This window comes from Benincasa hispida, chromosome 11, assembly GCF_027475165.1.
Source record: "Benincasa hispida cultivar pf3 chromosome 11, pf3_genome.v1.1, whole genome shotgun sequence".
NCBI lineage: Eukaryota > Viridiplantae > Streptophyta > Magnoliopsida > Cucurbitales > Cucurbitaceae > Benincasa > Benincasa hispida.
Window position 1 is genome coordinate 12,797,815 of NC_143488.1, and position 22,784 is coordinate 12,820,598.

Sequence of the window (22,784 nt, forward strand, 5' to 3'; positions counted from 1 at the left end):
GAAAGAAGAAACGAGCCAACTAAATTGGCATGGGCAAGGCCAAGGTCGTGGAAGAGGTGGTTATTCAAATCGTCCAAATGTCGAGTGTTACAATTGTAGAAAATATGGACACTACGCAAAAGATTGCTATGTCGAGAAGAATGTGGAAGAAAACGCGAACTTAGTCGCAGAAGATGAGACCAAAGATGACGGTGTTCTCATGATGGACCATGAAGGCATCACTCAAGACAGCGACATGGTATGGTATCTTGACACTGGTGCAAGCGGGTTATATGTGTAGGCACAAACATCTTTTTGTTAATATGCAAGAGATAGAAGATGGACATGTGTCTTTTGGAGATGCATTAAAAGTTCAAGTCAAAGGTCAAGGAAAAATATGTTTTCCCCAAAGGAATGGAAAAGAAGGTACTATGGAGGATATCTACTATGTACCTGACTTGAAGAGTAATATTCTAAGTATGGGACAGTTATTGGAGAAAGAATGTCCGGTCTTCATGAAAGATCGAATGTTGCACTTGAAGGACATAAATGATCGAGTGTTCTCACACGTTGAGATGGGGAAGAATCGGATGTTCAAACTCAACCTGAAGAATGTACAAGAGAAATGTTTACAAGTCAACATGGAGGACAAATCATTCTTATGACACTTACGGTTTGGACACTTACACTACGACGGACTAAAAGAGTTAGCAAAGAAGGACATAGTCCATGGGCTACCAAAAATGGATTATACCAAGAAGTTTTGTGAAGGTTGTGTACTTGGTAAACTAGTAAGGATAACTTTCTAAAAGAAAGCAGAATATCGTTCAAAGGGACCTCTTGAGTTGATACACACAGACATATGGGCCCAATCACTCCGAAATCTTTTAGTGAGAAAAGGTATTTTATTACCTTTATTGATGACTATACAAGAAAGACTTGGGTTTATTTTTTGAAGGAAAAGTCAGAAGCATTTGAAGTATTCAACAAGTTCAAGGTGATGGTAGAGAAGACAACCAATCTTTACATTAAGGCTTTACGGTCAGATAGAGATGAAGAATACATATCAATTTCTTTCACAAATTATTGTGAGGAACAAAGTATTAAAATATTTTTAACTGCACCATATTCACCTTAGCAAAATGGCGTTGCAGAAAAGAAAGATCAAACGATCCTTGATATGGTTCGATCAATGTTGAAGAGTAAAGACATGCCAAAGGAATTCTGGGCGGAAGTAGTACAATGTGTTATGTATGTGCAAAACCAATGTCCGTATATAAAATTGGCGAATCAAACACTGCAAGAGGCTTGGAGTGGTCATAAACCAACCGTCTCACACATTAAAGTGTTTGTTAATGTAGCCTATGTGCAAGTACCAGACCAAAGAAGAACCAAAATCGATGATAAGAGTAAGGAATATGTGTTTATTGGGTATGACAAGAAGATGAAGGCTTATAAATTATTCGAACTAATTAAAAAGAAGGTGATTGCAAATCGCGATATTCAAGTGAATGAAGAAAGCGTGACTAGAATAATCAAAATGAGGCATTACAGGGAGAGTCATTGAAAATTGCACCAATAAACACTCCAATGACTTCTCAAATATCTGACAAAGTGGAAGAGTCGAGTCAACCTAGGATGCGGAGTCTACAAGATTTATACGACTCAACCGATGAAGTACACCTAGTTTGTTATTAGCAGATTCGGAGAACATTGCTTTTGAAGAAGCCATAAGAGACAAGAAGTGTAAAGTCGCAGTGGATGAAGAGATAGAAGCAATCGAAAGAAACAAAACTTGGGATTTGGTGGAATTACCTAGTAGATATAGACCCATTGGTGTAAAATTGGTATACAAGAAGAAGATGAATGCCCAAGGTAAGATTGAAAGGTACAAGGCGCGTTTAGTTGTAAAAGGTTACAAACAAAAAGCAGGAATCAATTATGACGAAGTTTTTGCTCCAGTTGTAAGAATGGAGACAATTCGACTTCTTTTATCTCTAGCTACACAATTCAAATTGGCTATCTATCAAATGGATGTAAAATCAACATTTTTAAATGGAGTTCTTGAAGAAGAAGTCTATGTGGAGCAACCTCCTAGATACATGAAATCTGGAAAGGAAAATAAAGTATTGAAACTAAAGAAGGCGCTCTATGGGTTAAAGCAAGCACCTCGAGCATGGAACACTCGAATTGATACTTACTTCAAGAAGAATAAGTTCATACAATGCCCGTATGAGTATGCATTACAGTAAAGAAAAAAAAAAGGTAATATGCTTATCGTTGCTCTTTATGTTGATGATCTTATTTTCATGGGGAGAAATGAGAACTTGGTTGTGGGTTTTAAAGATGCTATGACGCGGGAGTTTGAAATGACGGACTTAGGATTGATGAAATACTTTCTTGGTTTTGAAATTAGATAGGAAAACTTTGGAATTTTTGTTTCACAGGAAGCATACACGAAGGCCGTGTTGAAGAGAAATAAGATGGAAGAATGCAAACCTGTAGCAACACCAATGGAGCTTGGCACAAAACTCTCTAGATTTGAGGGAGGAGATCAAGTAAATGCACGTGAATATCGTAGTTGGTAGGGATTCTACGATATCTCACATGCACAAGATCGGATATTGCATATAGTGTTGGTGTAGTGAGTCGATACATGGAGGGTCCAAGGCTCTCACACCTCAAGGTCATTAAACGAATTCTTCGATACATTCGAGGGACGGAATCACTTGAGCTTCTCTACACAAGGACGAGTGAATACAAGTTGATAGGATACTCTGACAGTGATTGGTGCAAAGATATAAATGATAGAAAAAGCACCAGAGGATATGTGTTCTATATGGAAAATACAACATTCACATGGCTCTAAAAAAAGCAGTCAATCGTAACTTTGTCAACATGTGAGGCAGAACATGTGGCAGCATCTTGGTGTGTGTGTGTCACACAATTTGGATAAGAAGCCTACTGCGTGAATAAAATCTACAATAGCATGAGGCAACCGAAATATGAGTTGACAATAAATCAGCCATTAAGTTGGCAAAGAATCTGGTCCATCATGAAAGGAGTAAGCATGTTGACGCCCGATTTCATTTTATTAGAGAACATGTAAAGAATGGAGAAGTGAAAATGATTCAAGTTTCAAGCCATGACCAACTAGCTGATATTTTTACAAACCCTGTACCAATAGCTTTGTTTGAAATTTTGAAAAAGATGATCGGAATGAAGGACTTGAAAGATTTGAGTTTAAGGGAGGAATTTGTTGAGCATTAAACTCAAATTGTCAGGTTTTTGAGCGATTTTTAGCAAATATTTAGAAGGTCAAACGATGTCTAAATTAAATGTATGACCTATGGATTTTGATGTTCCAGATATGTACTTCTTATGGTTCAAGTCTCAAGTCATTTTGTGTTTTCTATGGAAAGTTATGGCAATTTGAGTAACGGGGGATCAAGAATTACTGTAATTTTTTAAAATTATGTCTTAATTATTGTAATCTCTTTCATTTGCTTTTATTAGTAATTTATTGAAGAAGTTTAGGGAGACACTTTGTGAAACTATATATAGTGGTATTGTAATTTTTGCCAAGACAAGATTGAGAAAGAAATCAACAGAAGATAGAGTATTAGTGTCTATACTTTATTTTTTCTCTTCAATAAAAAGCTCCACCACTCAAATAATTTTGTTTTTTATCATGGATATGATGGGGTGCTAAGAGATCAGTGCCAACCTAGTTGGGATTCTCTAGTGCACCCGATCGACAACCTACCGTGCCTTTCTTTTTTTAAAAAAATAAAAATAGCATAATTTGACAAACTTGTATTATCAATCTCGAAATCAAATTCAACTCTCTCACCTTGCTCCCTGCATATTGTCAAAAAAAAAAAATTATCTTTCGTTAATTGCATCACCATAACCATTCTCCCGTTGTGGTTGTTATTTCATTTTTATGTTTATTTTTACCCATCGTTCTTTTAGATTGGAGCACATAACAAGTTAGTGATCGCCATAACCATTCTCCCATTATTTGATTGATTTTTTTTTTTTTTTAATGCTCCAAAGATCTCCATTGATGGTAAAAGTACAAGGGAATGATTACATAGAAGTCTTCCTATTTAAAGAGATGGTGGAGCTTTGTGCCAGTGCATCAAGATGCAACTAGTGTAAGGATATTCTCCCAAAGAGAGTAATTTAGATTCTTGTTGTTTTCCTTGAGGATTATAACTTTTTTTTTTAATTAAAAGTATATAAATTTAGAGTATACAACACATGACTAATAACTAAAATCTCATAAATTCAAATATCAAAGACAAATATCATAATAATTTTTAAAGAAAAATATTAAAAATTCATAAATTAATCAATACAAAATAATCAAACTTTAAATGAAGAGAAATATATATATATATATATAAAATTTGGGTTAACCTAAATTTTTTTTACCCAACTCAACCCAATAAAAATAGAAAAAATTTAACCCAATCCAAGAACAAAACTAACCTAATCCAATATTTATATTTTGAGTTGGGTAGTCTGGGTTGTTCGGGGTATTTGAATACCCTTAGATACTATGAATATGTCAATCTAGTTGAGATATATTCTAGTACACCTCTTGATTCTACTTGATTTAACGATAAAAATTCTAAAGCTCCTACAATGCATAACTAGCCAATTGATTTCTCTAGTTTAATGCTCTAATTCAAAAAACATTCTATTGTCATACAAATAAATCATACCAAAATTGTCATACTATTTACATTTTCTTTAAAATTAGAAATTCGAATTGTCCTACTTTTATTTGTTGTATTAAAATAAAAGCATACAAAAATTAACCAAAGAAAAGGGTTTTATTGATGCATAAATGAATTTTAAAGGAAAAAGATATGACAGTGCAAATAGAAACAGTTAAAAAGTTTTAAATTTTAACCAATACAACTCTAAGGTTTTAAATTATAAATAGATGTTTTTCCAAAAACAAATGGCAGTTTCTGAAAAAAGATTTTATTTTATTTTTCAAAATCTCAACTTTTTTTTTCTGGCACTTTATTATTTCTCTGATGATATTTTTTTTTTCTAAATCCAAAACTCTTATGTTAAATTTTTTCTTTATCTAACATATATATTTCTAAAATCTCAACATAATTTTTCGTTTAATATGTATACACGCACACTTACACAGCATTTTCCCCATCTCTTGGTAATTTATCGTGTATTTCCCCTTTAAAAAAATAAATAAATAAAACTTTTTAGTTTCTAAGTTAGAAGGTCTTATTTTATCCTTGGGTTTCAAAAAGTTACACATTTAGTACTTAAAGTTTTGAATTCGATTTTTTCAATTTTACTCTTGGCATTTGAATTTTGTTTGAATTTGATCCCAAGATTTCAAGATTTATATTTTTAAGCTCAATTTTTTACTAAATACTCATTTTTGTCTTCAATGTTAATATATGTTAATAAATTTAAAATAATTAAATGAATGGTAATTAATTAAAGTATCGTTTGGTAACTATTTTGTTTTTTGTTTTTGTCTTGAAAAATAAGTCTATTTCATTCACATTTCTTATAATGATTAGCATATTTTCTTAGTTACAATGGTTGAGTTCTTAGCCAAATTTTAAAACAAAAACAATTTTTTGAAAGTTTTTTTTTAGTTTCAAATTTTGGCTTGGTTTTTTAAACCATTGATAAAAAATAGATAACAAAGATAAAAAATTGGAGATGAAAGTAGTGTCCATAAGTTTAATTTTCAAATTACAAACGGGACCTAAATTTTACTATTTGTCATCATTTTTAAAATTAAATTTAAAATTTTACTTCATAATTATTTTAAATTAATTGATAGACATTAACGTCAATGTTTGAAAATGGGTATTTAATAAAAAATCTAATGACCAAATTCAAACAAAACCTAAATGTCAATGGTCAAATTATAATATTTTGAAACTTAGGAACTAAATTGAAACCAAATTTTATAACATTGAAATAGAAATTAGATCTAAAATGTAAGAACCAAAAAGTTTTTTTTTTTTTCCTTTTTTGATATTTTTTCTCCATTCATACTGTTTAAGGAGTCTCTCTTTTATGAACTCTTCTTCTTGCTTTCTTTATTTCTGGCTCTGTAACTAGTTTCTCTAAAACCCTTTTTCATGTCTCTACATATATTCTTCAAAAACAGAACACAGACAACACAGAGATCAAAAACTAAAAGAAGAAATTAAACATACATGATTATCAATAATCAATATCCAAGCAAAAGTAATCGTAAATACATTGTAAGGATTTAACAAAAGAAAATCCATTACCGAACAGAGTATGATACCTAGATTGAGAAATTCAAATTAATTATTGAACCCTAAACTGCTGGAGAAGTGCTGTTTGTTGGAACGGCTACCTCCCGTGGATAGAAGACAACTTCGATTAAATGGCATGGGACCTTGGAAATTAACCTATAAAACAAAGCTCGCTTCCTTCAACACATTTCGTGGCTTGGCCCCTTATATAAGTAGTTCAACTATGACCACGCTGTCCCTGGGATAAAACAACACGAATAAATTGTCTCGAATGGAACTGCATTAGAATCGATCGAAAAACTCACACCCTTCAAGACTAAGTTACTCAAAAAACGTAAATCAAAGAGAAGTGCGAAGGGAAATGTTTTCATATGAGAGCAGAGAAGGGAGGGAAGGATATGTTGTGTGAAAACTGATGGAACTCGGCACAACATATAGGCCATGAAGGCCAACAATTACGCAAAACAAACAGGGAGAGAAGCGTAAGAAGCGCGCAAAAAGACTAAAATAATAATAATAATAACAAAACATTACTTATAATAAAATTATTTCCACACATTGGATATACACCATACCTACATTTGTCTATCTTCTCACTCCTCTAAAATATGGGTACCCCTTCGAGCCCAAACCCAAAACTCAAGGTGGGGGTTTATAAAAAAGATTCCACTTCTTAAACTTAGCAATGTGACATTCTCAAAAGCTCCCCTTTTTTCCATTCAAGATTAAATTTTTGCTAACAATCCTCCACTTGAAAATTTAAAATTATAAGAAAAACATTTTCCATCGAGAAAAATCAATTTGTACAATATTGTGCATAAACAAAGGTGTCTTACGACTTGAACCTTTACATAGTGTAGATGATTTAGAGTATACTAGAGTAACTCTTGGTTTTGAACTTTATCTCTAACAACATCTCACATACAGCATCATTAAGGTGTAGTCGAAAGCTCGTACTTTAAGACCTAGCACGTATATCCCAATTTAGTGAACGCTCTAGAGAGTTTGCCTAAAACTCCATAGAAAGTAGCCCCAGCTTCCACATTCACATAGGTGAGTTCATCAAGAGTACCAATGTAGCTAGGTACGCCACTTGGCATCAAGTATAGATCTCATTAAGAACTAAGTTCAACCATTCTTACGTTTCAAGATATCATGCTTAGACTCTAGGTCATAGGAAAGGAACTCTGTGTTCATTTTAACATGATTCACTTTATATCACTTATGATCAGTTATTACTCGTTGAACCTGTTTCTTCGAATCTCCAATCTATAAGTTAGATTTTCCTCACAGTGTTTCATCTCTCTATAGGCATGAGTCTCATTCTTTCTGAGGTTTTGAAAACCTTTTATCTAGCCAGTCCTTTCGCCAAAGGGTCTGTCAAGTTTTCATAAGTCTATATGTGATTCACTCTAACTGCACCAGTGGTGAGGAATTCTTTAATGGAACTGTGCTTATGACGTATTTTTCGTCTCTTTCCTTTATAATAACGATTCTTAACTTTTGTGATTGATGTAGTACAATCACTGTGGATCAATATGGCTGGTATCGGTTTTCCTCATAAGGTAATCTCTGATAACAACCTTCTTCATAAAGGAATCTCTGAAACAGACTATTTTAACCCAATCTAAGATAGCCTACTTCTTCATTAACTATTGCTAGTCCTATCATTTCTTACTCCATCTTAGATTGAGCTAAAATAGTCTGTTTCTTGGACTTCTAAGAGACAGCTCTGCCTACTATAATGAAAATAGACTGTCTAAGACTACGAGACATGTCTCTAGTGTGCTAGGGCAAGTGGGAGACCATGTAGGGTATAGTGTATACCCTAGGATACATGTCTCACTGGCTCATATTTCCCCGACTTTAATGCAAGTGGGAGATTGTTGGGGTGTATGCCCTAAAGCCTCGTAGTTTTATGTTAGTTGAATCAATGGTTAATTGATTTTATATTACTTGTGCAATAATCCATTAAACTAAGATCCAAGATTATTTGATGTAACTTAAACATATATGTGGAGACATACAAGTGGATCATGTTTCAGTAATAATATAAATGGTTTGTAGTATATGGATAAGATTAGATGTCTTATCCTGGTAACACTACTGATACGACTCGCTTTGTAGTTGTTACAATTGTTGTAAAGTACTACAAATTATTTGATCCTGATCATTCTTGTGGAGACATTTGAGCGAGGGTACCCTATATAAAAGAGTTTGTATAAAGACCGAACCATGAAATGTTAAGTCTCTTTATAACGTCGTTGCTAGAAGAGGCTTACATTTCACCAGGATCACTATAGGTGACTTGACCTTAATCTTGAGTGAGTTGTGAACTACTGCCTATGAAGGCGATCCTTTGATTTATATGGGTGAGAGTGGCCAAATTCATTGACTCAATAAGCTTACCATTTTGGGGATTCGTCTGATTGAAGAGCCGGAAACACAGTTGCACAAGAAGGAATTCACTCCTTTCCTATAGGTAAAATATGAAGATATATTGCTCCCTTAAGAATTGATTCCAGGGCTTGAATAATGAGACATCTCACCCTCGCTTGGCCTGAGAGGGATTCAGTCATAGTTGGACTATGAATAATTGTTCAATAGAGAGATTAGTGGTACTTAAGTTAGATGTAACTACATGGGTGAAACATTAATTTGATCCAACTATACTTACGAGCAATATGTGAAGGGTCAACACACAATTGGTTGGTTATATCTAATGGACACATAAATATATCTATAGTGCGAAGAGTTCAGTTATCGAATTTAGTGGAGTGACCGATAGTTAATGAATGTTGATTAATTTGATTAAAAGAGTTTAATCAATTAATCTCATATCATTGGAGCTTCAATATATAGGTCCATAAGGTTCTCTCGTTAGCTCAATGAGAACTGATGAGAATCAAATTAATTTTGGTGTAATTTGAATTGTTCAAATTAATTAAAGGGAATTAATTATATAAGATATAGTTAAATAATGTATATTGATATATTATATAATATAATGTATGTTGATACATTTTTATGAGAGAAATAAATATTTGAATATGATTTAAATATTAATATATATGAATATGATTCATATAAAAACTATATATTAAAATTTAATGTAAATATGATTCATATTAAATTTATACAGTTTTATGAGAGAAATAAATATTTGAATATGATTCAAATATTAATTATATGAATATGATTCATATAGGAACTATATGTTAAAATTAATATGAATATAATTCATATTAAATTTATATATTTTATTAAGAGGTGTTATAATTTGAATATGATTCAATTATTATTTATATGAATGTGATTCTTATAAAAATTATAGGTTAAAATTAATATGAATTTGATTCATATTAATACATTAGGTTATTTGAGAGAATAATAAACTATAGTTTATGTTATATGTGATATAAAATTAACTATAGATTATATGCGATGTGTGATATAACATGTAGTTTAAATATATATTAAGTGGTTAATATATATATATATATATATATTAAATTCAAAATTTTGAATTTGAATATACTAAAAATAAAAGGGGAGTTATAACTCCCTCACCCCTTAATCTCTCATTCTCACACGTAACAAATTGGAAGAGAGAGAAAGTTCTCTCACTCTCTGTGTCTCTCTCTAGTTCTCCTTATTTATTTCAAAGAGAAGAAAAAAATCTCAGTTATCTTCTCCTTCTCTCACGCCAAGATTGAGTGCAAGCCCACACCTCTACATGGTTCTCGTCCCTGAGAATAACGGGTAAGACCCTCTGGTGGTGTCCGTTCCTGTTCGTTGAGTTAGTGATGCCAAGTTTGTAAGATCAGGAGAAGACGACTTGAATTGGAGAGGAACGTGAAGATTTGGTCTTCAAGAGTATGTGATTTCTTAATCTTTTCCTCTCTATTTGAACGGTAGAAAGCATGCTTAGGTTTATTGTTTTTTCATGGTTTTTGTCACTCTGAAATTTGTGTATTCTGTAAAACAAAATTTCCTTGTAGAGAATTCTGATCCTTTCAATCAAACAATCGATTGGCTAAAAATATTCGTCGGCGCCAGCGACTGAAAGAGATGAAGAAGAAAAATAGTTGGGATTGAGGACGGTTGCTTCGATTCTAACTAAGCAAGATGTTAAGAAGACCTAGGGATTATGAAAAGTTAAAACTACATTGAGCCGTTTATTATTATATTATTTTAAGTAGATAATCGAAATTATAAATGTCTGTACAAATATTCGATATCCTTAGATAACCATTTGTAGGCATATTTTTAAAAATATATGGAAATATTTGGATAAGTGTGTTTGTCTTATAGGATTCTACTCGAGAATGTCTTAAATTTATATAATGTTCCAAATGAAAATAAAGAAGAGTAATATTTATAAATATGGAAAAAAAATAAAAAGAAGATGTCTTCAACATAGAAATTCAGAAAACTCATGTTTCAGGAGGGCATTCAAAACACTCAATATTCCTCCGTGCTCAAACATCTCTAAATATTCGGGCATCTTACATTCTACGAGAATCTTGGATTCTCACGAAACAAACTTTCCTTTATAGATTAACAAATAATTTGTTTTACCTAAGTTGCGTAACTAGTTGAGCATGGTTATATTTTATATTTGCATATATAAAATATAAATTATCATGTTGATAGGAGATTTTTAAATTAAATTTTAATGTAAACAAATTTTAAATTTAAATATACTCATTAAATATTATGTTTATATATACTATTACTAATAAATTTGTATATATAATTATTTTATAATATCATATATCATATAATATATTATATAATACATATTAGAATTGAACAAAATTAATTGAGTTTATAACATGGAATACTATATTTATTATTTTTTTAATCTTTTTTTAATATCATTATGCATTTTAAAATCTGAATACACTTAAAATATTAAAATGTTATTTTTACAATTTGCATTGTTTCTATCGTGGAAGCTGGAAATAATTTTCGGAAACATACTACTACTCTCGTCCCATACATACAAAGAAAATTCAATCACAACCAACAAATGTCCATTGATGGTTAGATCAATAATCAATGTGTTATGGATGATTTTAAACAATTTTCTCTACCAAATTAAGTAGATACGAATACCAAATCTTTAGGGATTATAATATTTTTATTTTTATCTTTTTTTTAAATAAAAAAGAAATTTGGCCATCAATTTGTAATTATTTTAATTTTAGTTTTCAATTTCGTCAAATTGCACCATAAATTTAGATGATAATTATAATGTTTAAAGGTGTTGCAAAATTAATTCTATGATAAATTTTCACTTAGATATCATTCAAGAAAAGTATCTTATGCATCCAATGAATCATAAAACATGCATGATAACATTCATAAAAATTAAAGAAAAACAACAATAAAACTATTTTTTGTTGTTAAGTGTGTTTATGAATTTTAGTAAAATTATTCAATAATGAATTTGTGCATTAGTTCATTTTTTTTTCTGTAAAATTTTATTTTATTGAAACTAATGAGTTCATGAAAATTTTTCACTATTTTATTTCAATTTTAACAAATAAACGAATAAAAATTAAAACAACACTAAAAATTACAACATTTATTTAAGTTATGAGATTAATTTAATAATTTGGAGTCAGATTTGATTTTTTTATTCTTCTTATAATTTTTTAAATATATTGTGAGAAGAATAAAAAAATATAATTTTTAAAAATAGAAAAATAAAAAAAATTATTTATACACAATAATAAAATTTTAATCTTCTATGATAGAATTAAGTACAGATGAAAATTGATAAAAATTTATAGATATCTATCGATATTTTTTGACAGATTTTTTTTTAAGATTTAGGGTGAAATTTTATTTTTGTTTTCTTTATTTTTAATCTTCTTATAATTTTAACCCTGGATTTAAAATCAAATGAAATGATGAACGGCCGAAACCTAATCCTTCTCCTTCCTCTGTGACACCTCCGGCTTCTATCTTTCTCCTTTCGATCTTCTTCCCCTATACTCATCTATTTTTCGCCGGCGACAGCAAATTTTACCTTGGGCCGGCCAGATCTCGACGGTAACTCCGCCGCTCTTCCTTATCTTCAACCTGCGGTGATAGAGATTGAACGCGCAACAGAGGGCCAAACGGTAAATATTACATTATTATTGACATGGTTTAAATGTCTTCAAATTTTGGAACACTATGTTTTAGGAACTTTAAACGATTAAAGAGTAGGGGGATGTTTAGAAGTCAATTTAGAAACAGTTATTTTAGTGAGTGATTCATTCGGTTTGGTTTGACTATAACCATTTTAATATTTAGTTTTACACCTTTACTAAGGTAATTCTGAATGATTTGAAGGTATGTTTAAGAGAGTGATTTCTGTGATTCTTGTTTGATTGTCTTTGTATATATTTGTATGCTGGATATGAGAGAGTTTGATGTATTATATGTTGAATTGGAAAAAGATTTTCGTAGGGATGAACCAAATATGGTTTTGCTAATGTCAAATGACTCAAATTCTAAAATAATGTAAATTAACCCGTCAGAAAGCAAATTGTAGGTCGCAGTCCTAGCAAATTGATGAGACTCTGAGCGCGGATTTCACATTCGAGAAAAGCACCTAGAAATCGTGTTCGGGGTGTCATCAATCTGCAAACGATCAAGAATGGTCTCTAAGAGGAATTTAACATTGGTCGGTGCTGACTTAAACAAAAGACTAGTTTTCATTGTTTTTAGAATCTAGGTCATTTGATATCATCGCAACCAAATTTGGGTCATCCGCATAAAATAAAGAAGAAATTTTAAGAAAAAGTGGGTATTGGTTGATTTTGTTGAAAAGCATGGTAGAAAGCAAATTATTATTAGACAGTCTCGGCATCAGTTTGATTGAAACATTATAATGGTGCAGCAATGAGCAAATCAGAGGGGCCATCTTCACTCAAGAGAAAAAGGCCAGATTTGGGTATGAAGAATTCCTCTGGAGGAGCTCTAATTGGGCAAGAAAAAGTGCTTTATGACCTGATTTGCAGCAAGCAAAGCATGGGGATTTGCACTTTCGACATGAAAAGAGAAACAAAGTTTGCTGAAAGTGTGGTAACAAAATCCCTCAAGTCCCTTCAAGCCAGAGGCCTGGTAAAGATGGTCCAACACTATCAAAACAAAGGTAAGAAGTTTTACCTGTCAACCGACTTCGAACCAGCTAAGGAATTAACTGGCGGTAATTGGTATCGAGACGGGGAGCTCGACAAAGACTACATCAATACTCTCAAACAAGTTTGTGCAAGAATGATACAGAGGAAGAAGGTGATCACCATTGAAGGAATTGTGGAGTCTTTCAAACAGAGTGGAGCTTTCAAAGTGGAGTTGTCAAGAGAGCAAATTGAAGAGATTGTAAATGCTTTGGTGTTGGATAATCAAGTGATGGAGGTGAAAAGCTCTGGATTTGGAGAATTTGAATTTATTCCAGTTGGGAAGATTTGTTATAAGTATTGTACTCAAGGAGGAGGGCTCAAAGGAGAGCCCAAAACAGGGGCAATGACTTCCATTCCTTGTGGAGTCTGTCCAAGGATCACTGATTGTACTGAAAATGGTATCATTTCTCCCACCACTTGTGTTTATTATGCCAAGTGGTTAAATTTTTAAGGAACCATTTTCAACATACATATATATACATGATGTGCTTATATATTTAAGTTGTCCCGAGTTATTAGCCGATGATGTTACAGGAGTTCGAATGCTCGATATGAATAAATTATATTATAGGGTGTTTAGAGGTTTGAAAAAGAATCTTGATGAGAATGATTTTTTTAATGGCTTGTCATATTGTATTTCTTTGGGAAAGCGTACATTTGAAATTCAAGTAAGGTGTTTACAGTATAGTTATTGGCCTTACAGTAGAGTTTTAATGCTCAATATGAGCAAAATGTACCACAAGGTGTTTTGAGGGTTGAAAAGGAATCTCAATGAGAATAATTTTTTCTTTTAATGGCTTGTCTGGTGCACACTGTTTTATAGGAGTGTTCAAAAAATCCAATAACTCGAGAAAATCGATAAACCTAACCCAACCCATGGTTTGGATTGGATTGGGTTGAGTTCACCTAATATATTCCAAATCATTTCGAACTAACATGAATTTATTATTAACTTTAAAAAAAATTATTATTTATAACACAATTGTTTATACATATATTTATTTTAATTTTATTTAATTTCAATAATTTTTTGAATAATTTATTCTTCAACAATTAAATGTAGTCTTTTTTGCACTTTAGAAAGAAAAATTTCACTATATAAATTGAAATTTAGTTGTTAATCTTAATTTAATATATGAAAATAATTAAATTAGATTTTTACATATTTGAGTTTTGCTTATTTTTAGAATAAAATCTTAAATAGATGACTCGATTAATCTAAACCAACTTCATGGTTGGGTTGAGTTCATTTTTTAATAAGAGTTATTTGGGTTGAAGAAATTTAGAACCCGAACAATTAGATTGGTAAGTCTTTCAACCCAATCAAACTCATGAACACCCATGCTGTTTTATGAGTTTTTCGAGGGTGTGGAATAATAAGATTCAAGTAGAGATTTTTAAACAATAAGAAAGTCAAATGATGGTTTTGGTAATATCTAGATGCTCTAACAAATCCCCTCAGAAAATAAAGCCACTATTCTCTCCCTACTTATAGAAACCAATTTTCAATCTCATAATCTCTCGAGGCATATAATTAGTTTCCAGGTTGCGTTTAATCTCTTGCTCTTTTCTTTACGCACAATAAAAGTAATAAAAAAAATCAAATATTGAAAAAATTGACATGTGGCAATTTTCTATTAGAAAATTGATTGATGTAACCTTTAAAAATTAACGGATCAAAATCATCTATTTTTCAATTTTTATTGAGTTGGTCAAACGTCTTACCGTGTATCTCAAAATCATCACATTTGACATCTTCAAGACTCTATTTGCTCAAAAGAAAAGCTTGTATGAGGCAAACAAGAAATTTGTTGTTGAAATAAAAGAGTAATGCGAGTTTTTTTTTTTTGGCCAATAATTAAAATTTTAGATCTATTTCAAATTTTTATCTCATAATTCAAAAAAAAAAAAAAAAAAAAGGAGGAATTTAGGTTCAAATCAAATCATATTTCAAGGTGAATATATAATTATGTGTGGTAAATAATTCTTAAAATATTTAATATATAACTATATATATTGAAAATTAAAAGAATCTATCTAAATTATTTTTTCTTTAAGAAAAATTGTTTGTCCAAAGAATTGAACATTGGATTTTCATAGACAAAAATTTATTGAAAACAAATACCCTTTTTTCATTAGGAAAATGCACATCTCTTCTTCAACAAAATGTTGAGAGCCAACCGACCAAAGCACTACTCACGAACTCTCATAAATTTAATAAATATTGTATTTATTAATTTAAACATAAACCAATTCAAAAGCCCACTTTGAGAATCCATTTATTTTAACTATTCTTGAAAACTAAAAGGATGAATATTAAATTTCAAGAATCAAATGTACCTATTCTTGAAAATTCATGGATTAAAAAATTAATTTTTCTTGCAAAATAGTTCGATGTTCATGTCTATTTGGTGTTCGAAGTGCTTTAATCCTCCATATTTGTAAAACGTTTTAAAATGGTCCCTAACTTAACTTTAGGGTCGTTTAATAAGATATGGTAAAAATTCAATCCCTAGTCCACATTCTTGGCATCTTTGGTGTCTAATTCCTTATATATATTGGTTATATATGGTGATGCAATTAATAGGAAGAGATTACGAAAAGCACTCCTTTACTCCTTCCATATTTTAATTCTTTTAAATAAATCTTTATGATTTGCTTAGAGATTTTTTAGTGATTTTCTCAAATTATTCCTTCACTGAGTATCTAGATTTATTTTTTTAAAAAAAAACAATAGTCGTAGATTTCCTTATATTCACTGATTCAGTCACATAGTTAGTAGAGTAAGATACGGAGCATTGTTTTAACCCTAAATTCATCTCTCTTCCTCTCTTTGTTGAGCTTAATTGAGTTCTTAGGTGAATTATAATGAAGGCTCATTGGGAAGGCCAAGAAGAAGAAGAAGAAGAAAAAACCAAATGTAAATTGTGCAAAAGAGAATTCAATTCCATCAAAGCATTGTATGGGCACATGAGGTCTCATCCTGATAGGTCATGGAGGGGAATTCAACCACCAATCTCCTTCTCTTCCTCTTCTTCTATCTCGTCGTCGTCTTCGTCTTCGTCTTTGCCTAGTTGGTCCTTCACTGCCAAGAGGGGCCGTAAGCGCATTGACTCTGTTGCTGTTGTCGCCTCCTCTTCTAGTTCAGCTCCGGAAGCTGAACCCAAATCTCTTTGTGCCCTAATTGATGGGATGAGTCAACCAAAGGAGAATAATAATAAGAATGTGAGGAAGAAAATGAAGAAATTGAAGGAGGTGAATAATGGAATTGAAAATGAAATCCAAGAGCTCAACGAGGTGAAGAAATTATACAAATGCAATAGCTGTGGAAAAGGGTTTTGGTCTCACCAAGCATTAGGAGGCCATAAATCCAGCCATTACAGAGCCAAAATTCAGGTATTACATCCACATTTGACTCACACTCCTCAAGAGAGAAGGATCCTCAATTTTGATCTCAATGAGCTCCCACCCGAGGAAGACGACGACGACGACAATAACAACAGAGAAGCTAAGCAAGTATATATATAGCTTATCTTGTTAAAAGTAATTAGTATATGCTCTCGATTAAGAGGTTCGGATGTTTCTCTGCACCCATTTTGTTGTTGAACTTGTGAGAGGCTGTATGATTATTATGTTCCTTCTTTCATCTTTTTATCCATATGTTATAGGCTGCTTCTCTCCTGACTGTTTGTAGATTTCAAGCTCAAACCACTTCAATTATCTCTATATGCATTCTTAAATTTTGAGCTTAAATTCTTCGGTCATCCTTTTTCTCTTTTTTAGGCGATTATGATCATAATTTTTCTGGATCTATTTACACTAGTTTACATATATGGGCACTGAAATAAATATGAGTGGTATTGAAAAGCAATTTGATTTTGATTTCATGGGTGTGATTGCAATGAGAAGAGAGATTTGAGATTAAAAACATATATGAAAAAGTAGTATTACATGTAACTAGGGTTAGAAAAAATGACCAAAATTATTTTAATCATTTCTTTTTGCAAGAAATCAGGAGATGTACTCGAATATCTCGATTAGGTTGATACATCAACTCTCATCATACTCCAAATTCAAATTCAAGCTATAAACAAAAACGAGAGCTAGTGGAAAGTTCTCCAATTGAAAGTAATAGTAGAGACAGCATAATTACAAAGAACGGTTTGATTTAGAATATCCTCGATTCGGGATAGCGATGGCAAATTAGGTGAGAAGCGTCTTAGATGTATTAGCAAAAAGACAATTACCTTTCCAACTACAGATTTAATAAAAGAGTTCCCGGTAAAGTTACTGATGTCATTTAAGAATCACTCAAACATAGAAATAATTTGGAATAACACTTCCTACCATAATTAAGACACTTGAGTGAATAGGTTGACCATGAAGGACTAACAAAATGATCTCAGATGTGTTAGAGAAATAGTTTTATCGAAACAATTAGTTAAAAGATGATCATTGTTACTTAGCTAACTTGTACGTGATGGAGTCTCTATTTCACACTTAATTAACAAAAATTAGTGTTAAAGTGAGCTCAGCTCGATGGTAATAAGCATACATTCCCTTAATGAAGATTGAATATTTAATTTTCAATTTACAAAAAAAATGAGAGAAAAATATAACCAAGGAAATACAGGATAATATGGATATTAAAGTAAGAACCATTTTATAATTTTGGCCCCTTTGTGTAGATATAATTTCAAGGGTGTATTTGATTTAACTTTTCAATGATATAATTTTAAAGATGAATCATTTTGATAAAAAAATTGAGTTGTTTGACAATCACTCGAAATAATTTTTGAAACAATTTCAAGATATGTTTTAAACCATTTTTATCAAAAGAATTTAAATAAAAACGATTTTTTAAAAATATTTTTTTAATAAATCCAAACCAACTCTAGATGTAACTATAGGACTCTTTAATCTTTTTTTATAGCTCTAAGGCCAAAGGTAAGCCTATATAGAACATTGTTTTTCAATTTGCAATGTATTATTAAAATGAATACAAAATGCACTTTTGGTCCCAAAGGTTTGAGGTTAGTATCTATTTGGTCCCTAATGTTTCAAAATGAATGCTTTAATCTTCGAAGTTTAGAAAATAGTTCTAAATAGTCCGGGAATAAATTTGATTGTTGGTTCTAAATGGAGCTTCTTTAGGCTCTCTTAAGCTCCTTTAGGCTCTCCCATGGGTCCCATTGAGCTCCTCTAGATTCTCTCAAACTCTTCTAAGCTCTACTAGACTCTTAACGGGTCCTCTAAAGCTCCACTAAGTTCTCCCTATAAGTTCTCTAAGCTATTCTAGGCTCTCCATGGGTCCTCTGAGCTCACTCTCTAAGCTCCCAATGGATCCACTAAGCTCACTCTATCTTTCAATAGGCCCTCTGAGCTTCCTTTAAGCTCCCCATAGGTTTATTGAGCTCCGCTAGGTTTTCTCCATGTGTTCTATGAGCTCTTCTAAGCTCTCCATGAGTCTTTTAAGCTCTCTCTAAGCTTTCAATGGATCTATTGAGTTCTAATATTAGGCTCTTCCAAGGATCCTCTAAGCTCCATTAGGCTCTTCCTATGGATCCATTGAGCTTCACTAAGCTCTCCTCATTAGTCTTCTTGAGCTCTCATAAGTTCTTCATGCCTAGGCTCAGGCTAAGGTCCCTTATACCTAGGCTTCTCTAAGATTTCCTCATGCGTCTTAGGCTCATCACAGGAATATAGGACCTCTTTATCTCTTTAGACTCCTGGATTCCACCAATCAGATAAATCTACCTATAACAGACTTGATAAAGTGTTTTAATATCCCAAAAGTTGAGATTTTCTATCGCGCAATTATTGAACTAGAAAAAGTTATCCCAATGACATTGACATTTTTCACGAAATATATATATATATATATATTTGTGCACAATTGGAATGGAGTGCGAACAAAAATAAAGGTAATCCAAGATGCCCCCAAAAGATATCAAGATCGCCATTTATGTGACATTTCCAACCTTGACAAAATTTAAGAACATTGATTGCTTTCAATACCAAATAGAAATACACCCCACTAATATTTATTCCATCTAATTTCAGCTGCCGCATATGCATATATATCTCACACTTATTCTTTTAGCTCAATAACACATTGGGATGAACATATTCAAATTTCTTGATCGAAGACATATATTTTTTAATTAGTTAAGCTATGCTCAACTTTTCTATTTTCCATGAGTGACAGCTCACCGAGATCAAAATTCAAGATCCTCCTATTTTGACCTAATAACTCCAATTTGGTGGTTTGAGTGAATAGCACGACGATGGCGATGACGGAGGTTGGTGGTTGGATTATTGTCTTTTGGGGATGAGACCTCATATGACCATACAAAACCTTGAGGGAATGAAATTCCTATCACAAGTTTTAGAGATATGAAGAGAGAGTTTAGGATTAAAATTAGGAGCAATACGTAGATCCAACTTAAGTCTCATACTTTTCCTTTTCTATGCACACCAAAAAATAATTTTTTTATAATTAAAAATTACCACATGTCAATTTTTTAACTGGATCTGAATTTTTTCTTAAAATTAGAGACATACATACATAAATAAATAAATATGAAAGCTAAGAAGCTCCAAGAAATCCATCATTCCACCAACTTTCTTCTCAATTTCAGCCGTCTCTTTTTGTAACTTTGAATTTAATTGATATTCAAAGAGAAAATCAAGGAAATCTTAGCTAAAAAGATTTATTTTTTTTTCCTTAAAAAAGAGAGAGAAAATGAAGTATATATGGGTGATTTATCCTCTCCAACACAATCCCATTATGAATTTTATTTTATTCAAAATGAACGAAATTATGGGGAAGGAGTTGGAAGTATTTATATTCGGTTTAAATTCCATAACCATTAGTCTACCATTTCCATTTACATTAAGTTTTGATTTTAAGTTATATTACGTCTCTCTAGGCTTTACTTCATTAAATAAAATTAAATTTGTTTTCAATATAATAATTTTCCATCAATTTTAGAATCAGTTTTAAAAAATAAATAAATCATAACTATTTTGAATTAATTTAGTGAGATAAAAATTAAACTCAAAATTTAAAGTAAAAAGATAATACTTTGAAATTTATGAACCAAAAGGATAAAGGTATAATATATTTAGAAACCTAAAATAAAAGGGAAAATAAACTCAAAATTTTAAAACCAAAATTGTATTTATCTCTTTTTTTTTTATATATATATATATAGTTTCCTTTTTCCTTCTAGAGTTAGATGTAAAGAAAATTGGGATATATATATACATTACACACACAATCAAAGTGTAGTGAGTAAAGCCAAGCCTAATACATTCAACTTTTCTCTTCACTCTTCATATAAACCCTAACCCTATTCTTTAATTCTCTATCTCAATCTTTGTACGTTGAAGATGGATCACAATGACAACAAACTCCGGGTCAAGATTAAGGTCAGAAACAGCAATGCTGCTGCAGCGACGGTGGGTGGCGATGTCGGTAATAAGCAGTTTTGTTCCATTGGCGATATGAGGTTTGATTCTGAAACAACAATTGAGAAAGGATTATTCCTCCAACCCCAAACTCCGGCCACCGTCAACCGACGGAGCTCTCCCTCTTTCTCTTCCTCTCCATCCGCCGCTTTTGACTTTGTTGATTGTTCTCTATCTCTACCTTCTCGCTCTTGGTCTGTCACTGGCCGAAGAGGACGGAAGAGTACCTCCTCTACTGCCACCGTTACTCTCAACACGAAGAGAATGAAGGTTGACACTCAGAATGAGATCAAGTCATCAAAAAGAAAAATGCACTCTCAAGAAAATTCAAATAAGAATGAAGGTTTGGAGAAGGAATATAAATGCAATATATGCAACAAAGTATTTTCAAGTTCAAGAGCAGTGGGAGGCCATAAGTCCAGCCATTACAAAGCTAATAAAACAGATACTACCATTACAAAGGAAACTGCCAGTGCTACCATTGGAGCAACCGTAGAACCGAAGATAGCATCGTTGACTGATCGAACTGTTCGGAAGAGGGTGATGGATTTTGATCTTAACCAGATGCCGCTCAACGAAGAAGCCATTCTTGAATCTTGCAGTTTGCATCTTTGAGTTTGGGATGGTCATTATTGGTTTGGTTGATGTAAAAACTAAACAATGGAAGCGGGAATTCTTTAAAAGAAAATTAAAAGGAAGATATATATTTTTTTAATGATTTACAAGCTTCCAAGTTATATTTTACTTTCTTGGGTGCTAACTTTCTTGACTGTAACATTATTTCAAGATTAGAAGCATTCGAAACACTGAATTAAAGGAGTCTTATGTTAATTGAACTATATTTATTTATATTGATATAAATTGTATTAAATTGTTTATATTAGACCTTCGACATAAAATGTATTGTCATACTTATTTCACGTGCTTTTATTTATTTTTTACCCTTCGATTTAAGATATATAGAAATTCATTTAAGACTCCAATTTTAGGAAGCCTCATATATATATATATAAATACGAAGATTAGAAAACGTGTGTTGATTATCATCGAGTTATTTGAGTTTATAAATTATAAACGTAAGTTGAGATTATAAAATAATAAATAAAATTATTCTAAAAAGTATGTCAATTTCAATATAACTTAAGAAAATAAAATATAAAATAGTACCAATGCTTCAATGATAAAATCATTATTTATTTTTAATAATTATTATTTTTTATTAATAATATACATTTATTTCTCTTTTTATTTAATTCAATGTTTGGAAAAAAGAACCCTAAAATAAATTAAAATACCCTCGAAAAGGGTCACAACCACGTAGCCAAGGTGCCCTCTCAAATGTTCTTCCCCTTTCTTCTGAGGACTCTTCTTTTCTTACCATGCAAACCTTTTAAATTCACTTTTATCATTCCACCATATATTTATAACTGTTTAACTTTTACTATTTAGAGCAACTTAGCTAACTCCAAAGTTGGATACAACATAACATACCACTTCAATTTTTAATATATCTTGATCAATTTAAACATAGCTCAATTAGTTAAGACTTATATGGGAGAAACAATTCAATTTACCAAATAAGAATGAAAGAGCTACAATTGCATATTTCCATTGTTTTGTTTTACAATAGTGAGTTTTCAAGACCAATGGCTAGTCCTTGGGAATGTCTTGTCAATCACTATAAAACAACATTTTAAAGAAAGAATAAGTTTCAGTGCACAACATCAACATCGACATCATGTCTACAATAATTCAAAAATATGGCAATTCCATCAGTAGTATGCCTGCAGTCTAACCCAGCAATTCAAATAACATCCACAGAACACAGTTGAGTTCCTATACTTCATAGTAATACAGTTCCAAT

General features: G+C 31.6%; 1 protein-coding gene across 2 annotated transcripts; it reads left to right on the forward strand.

Annotated features, from left to right (window-relative positions):
• The first annotated feature begins 12,165 nt into the window (after positions 1-12,165).
• On the forward strand, positions 12,166-14,039 carry LOC120091227 (uncharacterized). 2 transcript variants are annotated; one of them, XM_039049151.2, is made up of 2 exons: positions 12,166-12,400; positions 13,165-14,039. In XM_039049151.2, exon 2 carries the CDS (start codon positions 13,167-13,169, stop codon positions 13,896-13,898), a length of 732 nt encoding a protein of 243 aa, XP_038905079.1. In that variant the 5' UTR covers positions 12,166-12,400; positions 13,165-13,166; the 3' UTR covers positions 13,899-14,039. The 2 variants fall into 2 exon arrangements, with proteins under 2 accessions (XP_038905079.1, XP_090163390.1); XM_090307264.1 differs by having other exon boundaries at positions 12,172-12,400; positions 12,817-14,039.
• Positions 14,040-22,784: the final 8,745 nt, after the last annotated feature.